Source organism: Athene cunicularia (assembly GCF_003259725.1).
Source record: "Athene cunicularia isolate RWA chromosome 5 unlocalized genomic scaffold, athCun1 chr5_part1, whole genome shotgun sequence".
Taxonomy (NCBI): domain Eukaryota; kingdom Metazoa; phylum Chordata; class Aves; order Strigiformes; family Strigidae; genus Athene; species Athene cunicularia.
Window position 1 is genome coordinate 9,818,273 of NW_020799101.1, and position 15,897 is coordinate 9,834,169.

Consider the following 15,897-nt stretch of genomic DNA (forward strand, 5'->3'; position numbering starts at 1 on the left):
CCTTATCGGTCTCCCCCCCCCCCTTCTTGCTCCTCTGGGGAAAGTATTTAACTGTTTTTCTTTTTTTCTTTGTCTTCCCACCACGTATAATATGTAAGAAGCAAATCCCTGATTTGCTCTTGTTTGTTTTATTTATACCACAGGAGGGATGTACATTTCAAAATACAGTTATAAAGAGTTACTAACAATTCAGAAGAATATTTGTTTACAGGTAAATAAATTTGACATTCTGCATGACTAGTAATTACTTTTATGTAGTAGTTGATTTCCTGATGACAGCCACAACATTTGTCTGAGTTAACAGATTTAAAGACACTGTGGAACTACCTTTGATTTTTTAAATAGGAGGGGTTTTGTTGTGTGTGACGTTTATAGAACTGTTTTTGGTGTGCAGCAGTGGTAAATCACATTTAAGAATTGATCCAGTGTCCATAAGTAACTTCTAGCTCCAGCATTCATTTGCTGGCTTATAAAAATGTCCTGTAAGTGATTACATTAAGGATTAAATAGGTTCACAAATGACTTGATTTGTTTGGGGACAGAACAAAACTTCTGTTATAAATACTTTAAAATAGAATTTGATTAAATGCATCTCAAGTGGTACAGAAGTTCTGAGCAGCACAGTTCTTAAATTACATGAGCATAAACTGTAAAAGGACTTGTTCTTGTTTGGGAACATAAAGAGGATTTTGTCTGAGCTGTGTCTTTGACAGAGAGGTTATGAAGAAGTCTCTTTTCTGCCATCACTCAGTTTTGAAATAGCTTAGTTTGAAAAACCTTAGTTTGTCCTGTCAAACTATAGTTGCGCTTGCAGCTTGGACAGCTGGATGTTGTAACTCTGGCCCCTCACCTGAGCAATATTAACCTTGTGTCTATTGATCAGCAAAGGCATGGAGAGCACAAGTATTTCAAATTACAGTTTTGTAAACCTAAATTAGGCTAACAGATTGAAAGAAATGTGGATGTGGCTTTAGAGATTGTTGTTCTCCAGTTAGCATTTTCCCTATAGCTTAGAATCAGAGAAGCCTTTCTGAAGCTTGTGATAAGCTTGCTGCCATGAAATACCAGTTTAGATGCGGTGTCATTCGACACAGAACATAGAGTAGCAAATAGGAGTGACCACACCTAGCTTGTGGCCTGCAGTGCATTTTTGTAAAGTAAGCTAAGATGCTGGAACAACCTGGTCCTTCTAAGCTTTTCTGAAAGCTCTCTGCCCGGATTTGGTAACTGGGTCACAGCGCGAAGTACTGTGGGCTTAGAGGGCCCTGAGCGCGTTGGAACCGCTGCTGCTCCCGCAGAACACCCAAGGCAGGATTTGCATAACTCAGGAGATGTACTTCACTGGTCAAAGCCTGGTGGGGACACCTATCTCTACATTCTAATCGAAATATTGGCTGGAGCCCAGCTTTGTGTGTCTGTGCTGTTCAGGTACAGTTGTCTGTCTGCTGTAAGCTTATGGTGGGACCTACTGCAGCAGGAGAGCTTAGGTTGCTCATGATAGCCCATTCAGTGGGTGCAGACACAGGGTCCTCTGCCCTTGCAGTTCCTCTGTGTCTCATCTGCTCTCCTGACAGTGTCATGTGGCCAAGGTAGGCAAATAGGGGCAGCTGGATCCTTTTTTGCCTGGTCCTGCTGCTGTGGATGATAAGAAAATATAAGGCTGCATAGCACGTTAGGGCTCAGGGTGTCCTGGAAGCATCAGGACCATGCCACACCAGGGCAGTGGGCGTTAGTAACTGGTGGTGTCATGGGTGATGTGGAAGTGTTAGTCCAGGAGCATGCTTTGCTGTAACCTGCTCTCTGATCTGGACTAATTTACCCAGCCTGGACACAGTGTAACGTGTCAGGTGAGGCAGCAGCAGGACTGAGGTTGGTGGGTCTGATCCTCCTTCAGTCTCTTGCTTACTCTCCCTTATGAAGATGAGGCGATTACCATAGATGTTTCTGCATCCCATAAACTTAGGTTTCAGCTTCAGCATTAGGGAAGAATTCCTTTCCTTCCTGCTCTGCTTTAGGGTGTGAGTAGAAATGAATATAAAATTTTGTCTTGGAGAGAGGACAAGGAAAACAGATTCATCTTTTGATTTTGTGAAGACAAAAGAGGGTGAGCATAGTAAATAGAAGAATAAGAGAAGGAACTCTGCGACTCTCCCAATATGGAAAAAACAGTTCTGCTCCACCTTCTGTTGGATGGTTGGTTGGACTGACTCCTTAAAGCAGGTTTTGCTGCTGCAGTGCCTAGGGAAGTGAGTTATCTTATTATTTATAAAATAGTTAATAACCTTTAAGCAATTAATATATGCATAAAACCAGCCTCACCATGTTATGATGCTGATGTCATGCCGTTCATGATTTACTGCACTTCAGCCGCTTGAGGAATACTTTGGTATCGAAAAAGTATTACAGAAATACATATTGAAAAACAAGCAAACAGAAGGCTGGGAGAAAGACGGAGTTGTTTAGCTTTTGACAGTATTCAGTCATGTGCAGAGACACAGGCTGGAGCAGCCAGGTCATACTTACCTCAGATGCCCTCTGTTCACTGGGAACCATTCCTAGATGGCCATAAATGAGGACTGTAATCTTTTTTTTTTTTTTCCCTCCTCCAAGGATTTTATGGAAAAGGAACTTTCTCTGGTTTACGCATCTCCAGTAGTATGTTGACCTGTAGTTAACTTGCTCTTCTATTCCGAGAAATTACTCTTACTTGCTGCTGCTGTCTTCAATAGCGTCTTTTACTAAAATAGATATATTAGGCACAGCTTGAATGTGTGTTTTAAAATATACCCGATAGAGGAGGTTTGCTGCTGTTGGAGCTGTGTCTATGGACATCTTGTTGGACAGTGAGAAGGGATCCCCAGCTCTTTGCAGCGTGAAGAAAAGACAGCTTAAGTTCCCCCTTATAAAATAAGTGGTCTGGCATAGCTGACTGAAAGACTGAGGTGGAGCCCATGCTGCAGGTTGGTGTCAGGGATTTAATGTTTTACCACTTTGTTGTGCTGTGCTGCCCAGTCTCTTGTGCATGGCTCCTTTATAAGACCCCCTACTTCCTTCACCACCCCTCTCCCTTTGAAGGAGACAGGCAGGTAGAGACACATTTTTGGTAGCAGGGCTGCAGTAGCAAGTGAAGAGTGTTTCTTGGGTAGAAATTGTAGGGAAAAGGCAGTCCAAACTTTTTGAACACCACAGAGAGTAGAAAAAATAGTTCCTCTGAACTTCAGATTTCTTTGTTGATCTGCTTTTTTGGTCTGTATTGTAATTCAAATTCAAACTATGAGATGACAATTAAGCCCATGAAGAGCAGGAGGCTGCCAAGTGGTAATCTTGGCAAGCATTAACCCAGAAAAACCTGGAGTAAGTTAGGTGCAGATGGTGGAATTTTGGGCCTTTGTACCTTTTTCTGGTTTTAATAATAAGATTGTCCTTTCTACAGACTAGTTTGGCTTGTAGCTTAACTTTTTTAGGTATGGTTATTGAAAAGGCTATTGATTGTTAAGTGCAGCTAAATTGTTGAATTCAAGATGCAGAGATAGGTCACACAGTCCCTGTGTTCTCTTACAACACAATGTTAGAAGTGTTATTTTCACACCTGGGTGTTGCATTTCCAGACCTAAGTTGTTATAATCTTAGGGGTTTTGCTCAACACTTTGCAAATTGCTTGATGCTTAAACGAAGCTTCTAAATGAAGTCTGGTCTCTTGGCATCAACAAGTCAATCTAACTCGCATGGCTGTTGTGTGTGAAGTTTTGAAAGAACGGAAGCCTGCCATATTTATCAGGTTCTATCCTAATTGCTCTGGAGCTAAAGGAGTTTGTTCCAAGGTAACTCTGGCAGCTGTGGTTTACAGGTCTCTATTCCGCAGTATATGGTGTTGTCATATTTATTTATGAAATTAAGGAATTCTTACATGTCTCTTGTTCCAATGTAATTTTTTTGTGTCTTTTCCCTCCCTCAAGCAAATGTCTTACGTGTTTGTTGGAGTTGATAATTATAACCAGTGAGATATGGCAGATAGGTAACTTGGAAAAAAAAAGCAGCCCATCTTGTTTCTGGGGAAAAACTAGAAAATAAAGTGTTATTGGAAAAGCTGAGGAATAGTGACAAACAGTGAAAGTTCATAGGCAAAGTATCAGGGGAGTGACCTCCTTTCTCCCAGTCCATTTCTGCAGGCAGTGGATGGAACTTGTTCAAATTTGACCTCCTTGCTTTGGCTGCCCGTTTTGAAGTGCTGGTGACATACAGTACAGAGCCCTCTGTCCCTTCTGGGGTTTCAGTTCTAGGTTGGATTCATTCTGACCACCTGTTTCTTCCATCCAGGGTTGTGTCTTAGTGAGTTATGGAGAATTAGTTGCTTTTTAATCTAGTTTTTGATGGATGGCTATCACCTGCATGCTCAGAGATAATTGATGCACGTGTGCCAAATGCATGCAGAGACGGTATACATTTGTTAGGTAGGAATGCAATGTCTCTGTCTTGGAAAGAGACTCCAGTAAAAAACAGGTCTTTGGTGGCAGGTTACAAATGCTGCTGGGTTTTGTTTTATTGAACTTCTTGATTACTGCTGGGAATTTGTCACCAATTACATTTTTTGATCACTCAAGTAATACCAGATTGAGTGGTGATATGGACACTTTGGAGAGCACAGAAGTCATTAAAGTAAAACAAACAGAGAACATTTGTAGCACCAGAAGAAAAATAATCAGATTTAATTTAGAAAAATAAAAGAAGCTAATGCATTTGGGAAGAGAATACTTCAACGAGGAAGAGAAATGCACAGAACGTTTCTATGGTAGTCAGCCATGAGCTAGACATGCTTTCAATAAGATACGGTAGTTTTTATCTATTTAGATAGGGACTTCATCTCATAAAGCGGAGGAGGGGTAAAAATCCTAAGTGGTACTTAGGTGTATTTCATTGCGAGAAAGACAGCAGCAAACTGCAGCGCGTTCAGGGAAGAGCAATAAAATTGATCAGGGTGCTATAAGGGCTGATTTAGGATAACAGAAGGGTGTGTGAGCTTATCTGAGATTCTCTGTATACCTCTAAGAGAGGTAGGAGTTATAAATATCAGAGGTTGAGGAGTTGAGATCTGCGTGGGATTAACAGGATGATGCTGAAGGTAGGAAAATCTGAAGCAGAGTATTGGGAATTTTTACTGTCAGAGGTTTATCTCTAAGGTGCACTGTGTGCTAGTTGGTAGACTGCTACACATCAGGCTGTAAAGAAGCCTTCCAGAAGAGGTTCTTCAAGTTTTCTTACCAGGAAATATTTAAAACCAGACTTTGTGAAACCTCAGAATTTTTATTGTTGTGGAGAGTGAGGTGGTGTTGGAGAGATGGAGGCCTGCTGGGCAAGGTCTTGCATCCACCTCTAATCCAGACAGTGTCCAGTGATGCTGAGTCTGCCCACAATCCACCTACTCACTGAAGAAGCAAGACTTCAGCAAGCATGTTTCTCCATCTGCAGAGATATAAAAATCCTTGTGAAGAGCTAAGCCCTCATTTAGGATTTGTAATAATAGTTTAAAAACCCCCAAACCAACAACCCAGCAATGAAAGCTACTCCCTGCTGTATCCCTTACTGTACATATGTGACATGCTTCAAAATGATGGTGCATTATTCTTTTGATCCTTTTAGAAATAACTGAGAAGGAGAAAACCAGGAAAAAAAAAGCCCCATCCCTTTTGTGGAGCCTTCTTCGGAAGTTCAGGAATTCCAACAGAGTGATCTTCTGGCATAAACTGGTTTTTCAAGAGACATTCCTGCCATTATGAATGAAGTAGCAATAGTGAAGGAAGGGTGGCTTCACAAACGAGGTAAGCGTCTCTTCCCTCCAGGACAGTAGACTGACTTTCTCTGCGTGGTGATCTGTCCTTTAGCAGCATATCTTCAATAGTCTGTTATTTTCCTGTTCACCCAAATAGGGAATGGGATATAAGGAGTATGCTTTATACATATGTGTAAGTGACTTTCTTTCAAGTTTTTGAAGCACACGTACAAGGGGTTTCCTTTGAGAGTGTGTGCATGTGTCTGTGTTCACCGAAAACTGTCAACTGCTTTGAAAATGGTAATAAAAGATAGCAACTGAAGGAGATGATACTTAAGAGTGTTAAAGGTTAAACTGTAGCAAATTATTTTGATTTATATGGAGGTCTGTAGCTTTTCTGTTTGTGTTAGAAGGTAGAATTGTCTTGATGTGAATCCTCATTTGAACAGTGAAAAATACGCCTGTGTTTTGTGAGCAATGCTGTGCTCTTGCAGAGACTTGCTAGAGAATGTACTGTTTTGTGTCTGAACTGCTCTTGGTACCAGTGTCCTAGACAGGAAGAATAGCCTTGAGTTTCTGCACTCTCTGGATTTCCGTTGTACCACTAATGACATTTGATTTTTACAAAAAGTCTTTATTCTTGACTGGGTGGCAAAACTGAAATAACATAGTCACGTGTACAGTTTTGCTTTTTGCATTCTTAAATGTTTTATCCCCAAAACAGTGTGTTTGGTTTGTTTGGGGTGGTAAGGAGGTGTTTATTTTCAAGCACTACAGTGTTGCTCCTATAAGGTACTTGACTTACCTGTTTCTTTGTATTCTACTATCATTTCTTGGAAAGAAGAGAGCAGTGTTAGGTACTTTCCATAATATCATCATTTTTTTGGACCAAAAACAGAACGTGTATGCTCCAGCAGTAGGGAAACTTGCATGGTTCTGCAGACTCAGGATTTTTCTGGAGGGTTTGAAACAACTTGCCTGAAGGTGCAGAGGTATAGTATAATTATTTCTGGAAGAAAATGGAAATACGTTATTGTAACCTTGATAAAGGCTGATGGTTCTTCTGCAACTATAAGAAATTTCTAAGAATTTAGAAAACATGTTGATAATCTGTGTTTTAAAAGGGTGGAAACATATTTCTAACAGCTGGATATGCCTGATGTAAAAATGTTTTGATAAAGTTTTTTCTATTTTTTTGTGTGTGTTCTGGTTTATTTCAGTTAGAAATGCTTTTTCACTCATCATCTTAAATAATTTATTCGATAATTCTGGTGTACTCACACTACATTGTTCTGGTAAAGTATTTGAGAATTATGCTGTGTTTGGTTAAAGCAGGAGAAAGAAACACAGAATTATGGTTCCAGTTCCCAGTTACGAATCTAGAAATTCTTCAAATCAGAGATATATGTTTTTAGTTTTAAATTATGGTTTTAGGCTGAGGTTTTTCTAACCGTCTATTGTTACAATTCTTTCTGCACTTACCTGTAACTTTTTTAAAAAAATATTTTGTTATTTTGAGAAGCACTGTCCAAAAATCTGAGGGAGAAACATTTAAAAAGTATGAAAATAGAATTGTGTTGTCAGGATGATTCAGACACAGGTGTGTCTGAAACCTTAAAACAGTCATGTTGTATTTCAAGCTTGTCTGTACTTACTGTTGAGAATTTAATTTTTGTTGTTTCTAGGATTACAATAAAGCTACTTTCAAGGAAGAAGACCTCTGGAGGAGGTCTTAGTAAAAGATGCCCCAATCTGATTTTCTTCTTTTTTTTGTTTTTTAAATTACCTTAGAGAAACAGATTATTATCACTGATGGTTTGCTGATAATATTATGATGAGATTAACTGCTGAACACATTCCCATTTCCAAAATGTTAGTCTGCATGTGGTGCATATTTGAGATTGCATATTTGTGCCCAAATGCCCAAAGAGTATCTTGGTGTTTTTTGGATACCAGGTTTCCTAATCTTTTTAACCTGTTCCCCAGTGCCTTTTTGCCTTCTTGGTACGTTCAGTGACACCTATTTCATTCCACTTCTTTGACTTTGAAACTGGTACTTTGTTGTCCATGCAAAGATGATTTGAGAAAGCAGTGCTATCTCCCCTTCTCAGTTTGCCAGTGTGTCAGCTCCGTTACTCTCTTGGTTTTTGTAGCTGTTTTGGGATCAGTTGACAAATTCATTTTTTTTGGCTGGGATTTTGGCTGGGGGTGCCTGTGGGGGGGAACTGATCTACTTGTGTGTGCATGCGTTTTGTAAAGGTTTTGTTTTTTTTTTTTTAATCATCCACATTTATTGCCAGACCCTATCACTTTGCTGGCTCTGCAAGATCGAGTGCTTCAACCACAGGATGTTTCCAAAACTGATGTTTGATACTGCGAGCTTCTGAAGTTAAGGCATAAACAGTAATTACTGCAGGGAGGGACTGCTAAAGGAGGATTTTAGATATAGGAAATGTATATTGTTTGTCTTTTGGATCATTTATAAAACCGAAGGTTGCACTGCATGTGTTCTTTAAAGATCCTAGGGCTTTCCACATGCAAATATTTTAAGTAGTGACTGGCCGCACTCCAGATTGGGCAATGATGTTCTCTCTACCTAACGTTCCTTCATAACTTTGGTTGGATACGGTGTCGCTTAGTTCATGTCCTGAGCAGTTGAACAGCATGGCTGTGTGCAGTTAAAACAGTTGCTACATCTCACCCCAGCAGTGTCTTAATTTTGGTGGTTTTAATGATTTGTGTATGTATAAATCAGGCTGCAAAGTGCTCTGGAGCCCTTCTGGATGGCAGGTGTATATAAGCATAAAGCCGTCATTAGCAGGAGCAGGTGTTTTGGCCTGGCAGGGAAATAGCAGGGCTTTTTAGAATTGTGGGGTTGTTTTCTTCTGTCAGCATGCTTTACATTTCTGTTTTTGTTTCCAAGATTAAAAATACAAATGGAGAAATGAAATTAAACATTGCTGCCTGGCCGAGAGCTCTTGGCAGTTCTGTAAGTCAGTTGCTTGAAGGAAGCTCTACTTCCAGTAGCACAGATGTTTGTTTGTGCAGGGGCCAGAGCCATCTCCATGACATGTCTAACCTCAGCCAGTTTTCCCCATTGGCAGCACTTAGTGCTTTTACTCTAATCATAGTGAGGTGATGGACTCTAGTGTGAAGACAGAAACAGTAATTAAAATACTAACCACTTTTTGCATAACTGCATGGCTGAAGTGTTCCAGCACATACATAGAAAACATGAAGAAACTCAAATGTAGGGTAGTATTGTATGTAGACCCTGGTTGTGTTACATTGAAGGTTTCTTTAGTGGGAAAGGATGGGGTAAGTGGGTTGATGCAGAGGTGCTATAATTGTGATTGAATATGAGGGAGGAAGGAGAAAATTATCTGCCCAAATTACTACTTTTTGAGTTCTGAGATTACAGGTTTTCTGGATGTATGTTGTGAGTATCCTTAATTTTGGTCATGTGTTGTGGAACGTTGGATAAAAGAGGTATGCCTGAGTGTATTTTATTTACTTTACTGATCCATTTTAAAGATTTTATTGGATTTCTTGCATCTTTCTGCTCTGATCCCTGTTTATAAAGGTTCTTCTATTGTCTTCAGTCTTCATCCTGTGGTTACTTGATTTTTTTTTTTTTTTAAGTCTTTCTGCAAAGCTAACAAAAGAGGGATTGTGCGTTTTGATACTCTGTCATCTCTGTCTTCCCTAGTATGTCCGGTTTTCTTATTAGGGCATAAACTCATATGGAAAAAGGAGTCTTTTGGAGGCAGGGAAAAGGGGGGAGGGGAAAAATGTACACTGACATTTAAAAAAGGAAATAGAAATCTTGATTTCTCACTCTGAGAACTCTGAAGCAATTATATGCAGCAGGAGAGACCTGCGTATTCAGCCATTAATATTTAGCAGCAAATGTGGTGCTACTTTTTGCTTTTGTTTTTAAGTAGTATATAAACACTGCACAGTAATTTTAACCATGAAAACTACAACATGTCCTCCAAATGTCAATTTGTGTGGACTTTAAGCAGGTAAAACTATTTGACTGGTTGGGAGTCTGGCTTTCAAGCTGATCAGAATGACTAGAGGTCCTTAAATGAGAAATTGTACAGAAGATACTTACTCCACTTACGGAAGTAAAACTAAAAGAATTATTTCTGTAATGGAGTGATACAGATGTCCTAATAAGTAACCAGTAGTCCATTGTGATTTGTCTTCCTGTAGCTTCATTGCATAAAATGAATGCAGGATCTGTATGTAAGATACAAGTCAGGAATTAAATGCTGTTTGTTGGTCTTTTAACTTTCTCTAGCAGAATAGCACAGACTGTGAACTTTAGCTTTGTTATTTTGAGCACAGGTTTATACTTTTCAGTATTCTGTTAGTGTGAATCAAAACAAGATCTTATGAGGTATGACCAGAAGTTAGCTTTTTTTTTAAAGCCATTGAGTCTCTTGTGTTGCTGTTTTTCCTCACCTCTTCTTTCTTCTCTCTTTTCTTTTCTGTTCTTACCATGTTCCCTGCCTCTTTTTGTATGTGTGTGTGTGTGTTTTATTTTGGAGTGTTTATTACCTTGGCTTCTGTCTGTCCCTGGGACATAGTGGTGCACTTTCTTGATGACCTGTGTAGACAGAACCTTCAAGGTTCAGCTTAGTTCAAGGATGGTCTGGCTTTAATGATATTTCGAAGGAGTGGCTGTATCCTTGATACAAAGGATCCTAAGACACATCTGTACCCTGAAGATGCAAGCTATAGAGGGTACAGCTTCTTCAGAGGAAAAATGGGACAAGAGGAAAGGTAAGAAACAAGATTGGGGCTGAACAAAGAATGGAGGAGGGAAGTTTGTAACAGAGGGAAGGAAGCTGATGCTACTTCCACAGCTGAAGGGTTGGGTTTATAGGGAAATTTGTTGCTCTTCTTATTGGAAACAAAAGATAAGCTGTGTCAGTTTGTGGTTTTTCTTGTGTGTCTCTTTTTCAACACAAGGGGCAATAGTTTTGCAATGCTAGCTCTTGGTTGCTTTCATTTTGCTTGCCCTGTTCTGGGAAAAGGCGATTGGGGAGGAACCAGGAAATTGTCGACCAATAAATCTGACCTTGGTGGTAGGCAAGATGCTGGAGACATTAAGAAAGGATGAGATCACAAAACATCTGGAGAAATATGAGCTGATAATGGCTAGTCAGCTAGGCTTTTGGAGAGTAAATCTCATCTGATGGAATTGTTTCTGGAGAGATCATAGGAAACAGGCTGGATCCAGTGTACTGTAAAAAGTCTGATTTAGATGACAGGGAAGTCAGATGCTGAGAATTACCTACTACAGTATAACTATACTGTACAACATCTTTGAAAGAGCTAGCGTAGCCTAGAGATTGCTCATCTTCCTTGCACTGAGCAGGCTGCCTAAATCTTTGACGACCTTTGCTACTTTGCAGTGTCCTTTTACAAAAGTCTTTCTTCCAGAACACTTTTTTGTGTAGGAAAACCCACTCTTTAAGCCCCAGCTTCACATTTTTGAAGGGTAAAGTCCAAATGTTTCTTTTTTTCATTAAAAATTACTCTCAAAATATCTATTCCAACATTTTCCTCCACCTTTTTTGCAAAATACTTTCCATTGAGAGGTCATGCTAGGTTAGATGTTCTTCTCTGTGTTTGTAAACTGACTGTCTGGAACTTGTGTATGAGTGGCACCAAACACACTCTCGCTTTGAATGGCAAAGAGGAAGAGCTCATATGTTGATGTCCACATTATTTTTGTCAGACCTGGAAGTTTACTTTCATATTCTGTTCCACTGTACATCAGAAGTGAAACAAACTAGGTCTCAATTCTATCACTGGAAGTGGTGTAGCATCATAAATTACTGTTACTTGTTGTTAAAAGAGATTTGAGAGTGAGTGATCTAGGACGTTCCAAGCCCTGTTAAAGTGAGTCTGGGAATGCTTGATAGAGGGATCATGCAGAAACTGCCTGCGTTGGCTTTGATCCTCTTTTTCATGGTTCCTTCATTTTCGAGAAGCAAAAGGTAGGACTATGCAAAAAAAAAAAAAAAAAAAAAAAAAAAAAAAAAAAGAAGTTGTCCACATGGTTTTCTGTTCTTTTTTCTCTCAGTAGGCATATTGAGAAGTCATCAGGTTTGGATTTAGGAAGAAAGAAATACTGAGTGTGCTATTTTGAGGTAAAGAGAGAGCAAGAGAGTAAAGCTTGCGTGTTGTTCTTGCAGGAGTGGTTTTAGGCAAGGTGCTGTGCCATGCATTTTAAATTTGGTGCCTTGTCCTCACTTGAAAATGTCTTTTCCCCTGCAGCCCCTTTGTGGATGCCAGAAGGTTCTTTCCTTTCCATCATTCCCGGCTGGGTGCTCTCCCTGCCTAAGCACTGTCAGCTGCACTCCTTGCCTGTGCCCACGGCTTCCCCTGCCTAAACTTGCTTTGTATTAGTGCTCTTACCATCTGAAAAAGTTGGTGAGGACGTTGATGCTTGTAGAGCGGTACATGGTGATATGTAGTGTATATCCTTTTATCCACCACTTCTGTTATGGATAATTCTTTTAAAATTAGGATGGGGGTTGGTCTCAGATTCATTTAGGAAACAAACCTTAATATGTATTGGCAAGAGGGATTTGCTTAGCATCTGAACATTTAATTTGAATGCATTTTAAAAGACAGAGCATTGTAAAAAACAAACAACTGTCAGCCTTGTGGGTTTTTTCCCCTTTTATATATTGAAGTAACTGATTTACTAAGGAGAAAAAAAAAAGAGTTAAATCTTATTTAAAAAGTCATCTCTCATGGGGGGAAGACAGAGGAGGAATTATTTTCAGATGTATTATGTTGCAGGTACAATGTGCCTCTTAAAGGGGGAACAAAAACCAGGAAACTATGTGAGGAAAGAGGAAGAAAAAGAATGGAGAAAGAATAGCACCATATTAGGTGTGAAGTAGTGTGCTTCTGTGAGAAATATTTACTGCAACTGAAAGGGGGAAATAATAAAGACAGACTTTGAGTGCAGTTGGAAAACATGTTAGAGAACTCTGGGATTATTCTCCCACCTCTTCAAGTTGAGCCAAAAATGTGAGAAAGATAGGTGGTCAAACAATATTGTGAAATTTGTCAATTTATTCAAAAGTGCATGGTTGTATTTGAGGACAGCCGAGGTAAACACTCACCACAGACTGTGGGCAAGTCAGTTGTTTTCCCGAGTCTCTTGGGTAAGTTGGGAGAGCATGTTTTGAAGTGCTGTCCAAAGCCCAGGCCTTTGGTGAACTGCATGTAGAAATACACTTTGGAGTCAGTGGTTCTGTGCATGACTGCAGTGGTATTTCGTGCTAGTACTGAGGCCAAGTGCAGCATCTGAATCGTTCAGGGGCTATCAAATCGGTCTCTGCTTGCTCTTTGCTAGTGTACTCTTAATGAGGACTACAGAACATGTGTGCTGGAGAAGTGGGTTTTGTGTTGGTCATGAACCACACAGCCTTCACAGGAGATAGATATTTTGAGAGGGAGCTCCAGTCTTAAGATGGTTTGGGTTGGAAGGGACCCTTAAAGATCATCTAGTCAACCCCTCTTGCCCTGGGCAGGGACATCTTTCACTGGATCACACTGCTCAAAACCCCATCCAACCTGGCCTTGAACACTTACAGGAAAGGGGCATTCGCAGCTTCTCTAGGCAATGTGTTCCAGTGTTTCACCACCCTCATAGGAAAGAATTTCTTCCTTACATATATGTAGTCTGAACCTACTCTCCTATAGGTTATAAAACTGTTACTCCTTGTCCTGTCACTATAGGCCCTGGTAAAAAGCCCCTCTCGGCCTTTCTTATAAGCCCCCTTATATATTGAAAGACCGCAATAAGGTCTTCCCGGAGCCTTCTATTCTCAAGGCTGAAGAGCCCCAACTCTCTCAGCCCTTCTTTGTAGGAGAGAATCTTCAAGACGAGCATTATTATGCTGATAGGAAAGTGTAACTTGTGAGACTGATGCTGGTATTACTTGAGCGGACTTCAGGTGCTGATTGCTCATTAGCAATCACTGCTAATTCTCAGATTTTAAATGCAGCCCTTGTGTTTGTGGTGGCTTTATAAATCATTTGCCACCTGTAGAAGTCACAAGATTTTGAAAGTTTTGCCCCTTTTTTGAAGCAGAGGAGCTTGCCAATCCTCACGATGTAGAGGAAAAAGTGGAAACCGTAACCTGAGTGCCGCCTTCACAGTTTAGACTAAGGAGAAGGAAGAAGGGCCATTTGAGATTTTTCAATAACAGTAATTAAATAAAGTATTTAAAACAATTGATAATGTATGTTTTTCATTTTTCTAAACTCTTAGCCTTAGAAGTAGACCCTATCATTTCTGCAATCATGTCAAAGGATCTGGCAATCAAGAAATAGCTCCTGATTTACACTTCAGAAAGCAAGCGATATGAAAGAGTAACGTTTGTATTTTCTGGAAGAGGCTCAATGGATCTAATGGCTAATAGAAAAACACAAACTATATTTGAAACTATATGCTTTTTTATCCATCAGACTCTGGTTAAACTAAATCTCAAGATTTAGGAGAAAAAAATACTTATTTAAAATTTTTGCCATGTGTTTCCAATATGAGCCTTTGTACATGCCGTATTACAGCTGCCAGTGTAATGCCACCTTGTTCAGAATCATGTAGTTACAGTGGTGTGGAAAATATTTGTACTAAGTAGGGTTTATGCACTGAAATATAAGGGTGCATGCTATTTTGTATGTTCTTGCTATTATGTCTGAGTTGGAACTTCACAAGTTGGAGTGTCACTAAGAAGTTACACCCTTGCACAAACCTGTTAGTTCAAAAATCCATTGTCGGGCCTTCTCAGCTGCAAATGTAAGGTGGTGGGAATACTACCTTTCACTTGCTGGTTGGTTTTCAGGGGTTTCCAGTCACAGATTGTTTGGACTAGTGTTTTTTTGTGTGTCATACATATCCCTGCCCCTGTTTCTCTTCTGTCTATAAGTAGCAGTCATTTAACTAAAGTGTTTTCTCTGTTTTTTTTTTTTTTTTTTTTTAATTTTTAACTTTTGATCATGCAACCTCCATCCTCTCCTATCCTTATTAAGTAGAAATGAAATTTTGGGAACACTAAGAGAAGAGAAGGCATTTATTTCTTAATTCAAGACTTGACTTAAATGTGTAGTTACATAGGTTTAGTGACATTATATGTTTATTATTCCACTGCATATTTATACATGGAGCAGACTAGAATCCAGTTGTGATAATCTATGGTGACAGTGCTGGTTGTGGGGCTTGGAAGTAGTTTTATAGGTGGAAATTGATTTCTGGACATAGGATATGAATGCTTTGCCACTATAAATTCAGTAATCAAGTAATTCTGTGGTAAACGCTCTTTGTGCTGCTCCGGTAGTGTCTTGAGAAGACCCTGCTTTAGATTGGGAGGTTAAATGCCACTAATCATCATGGCTTTTTCATCAATAATTTTTTAAAAAAAGAAATCTTGCTTTTTTTACATGTTTGTTAGTAGGAGAATGGTTTTGCTGCTTTAATACTGCCTTTGATATGTTTCAGACAGTGAAGGAGTAGGATAGTAGTTGACTTTTTCAAGTTGAAATTTTCCTTGCATCAGAGATCATTGTAGTTCGAGGTCATCTTTTCTGCTACAGATATGTTTTTACTATAGCACAAACATTTGAAGGTATATAACTGATGTATGTCTGGGTGTGGAAGTCGAAGTTGCCTTGTTACTTGCATGATAGGAAAAGTATTTATTCTAAAAAAAGAATTAGGGAAAAATTACTTTTTCATAAGTGGAAAATCACTGCAAACTTGCCAGCAACATCCTTCAGCTGACTTGCAGAGATATTGCCCATTGAACACTATTGCGACAGCTTGTATCTGTCGTTTTCGCTGAAGTTCAGCCTGTAAAGTCAAGATATCTTGATCTGAGAGATGGGAAGATAGTTAAATTACATCATCATGGAAGAATACCAGCATACTTAGCTTTAAAGCCATTCAAGACTACATTGGCACCCCTTTGTTATACAGTGTAGCTGAAAACGAACTGCAGCAATAATGAACCAATCCATCTAAATCACAGCAGCTGAAACAACTGACTGTTCTATCTCAAAATGCAAATGCCTTGTGCAGAATGGATTTAATTGTA

At 39.5% G+C, this 15,897-nt stretch overlaps 1 protein-coding gene across 2 annotated transcripts in view; it reads left to right on the forward strand.

Annotated features, from left to right (window-relative positions):
• Nucleotides 1-101: 101 nt before the first annotated feature.
• The window catches only part of AKT1 (AKT serine/threonine kinase 1), a 76,961-nt gene continuing 61,165 nt past the window's right edge, over nt 102-15,897 (forward strand). For both annotated transcript variants that reach the window (XR_003398482.1, XM_026849365.1), the window contains exons 1-2: nt 102-211; nt 5,638-5,816. Coding sequence is in view for 1 of the 2 variants with exons in the window: in XM_026849365.1 (XP_026705166.1) it covers nt 5,771-5,816 (46 nt within the window). In the remaining variant the exon portion in view is untranslated. The remainder of the gene's footprint in view (nt 212-5,637; nt 5,817-15,897) is intronic.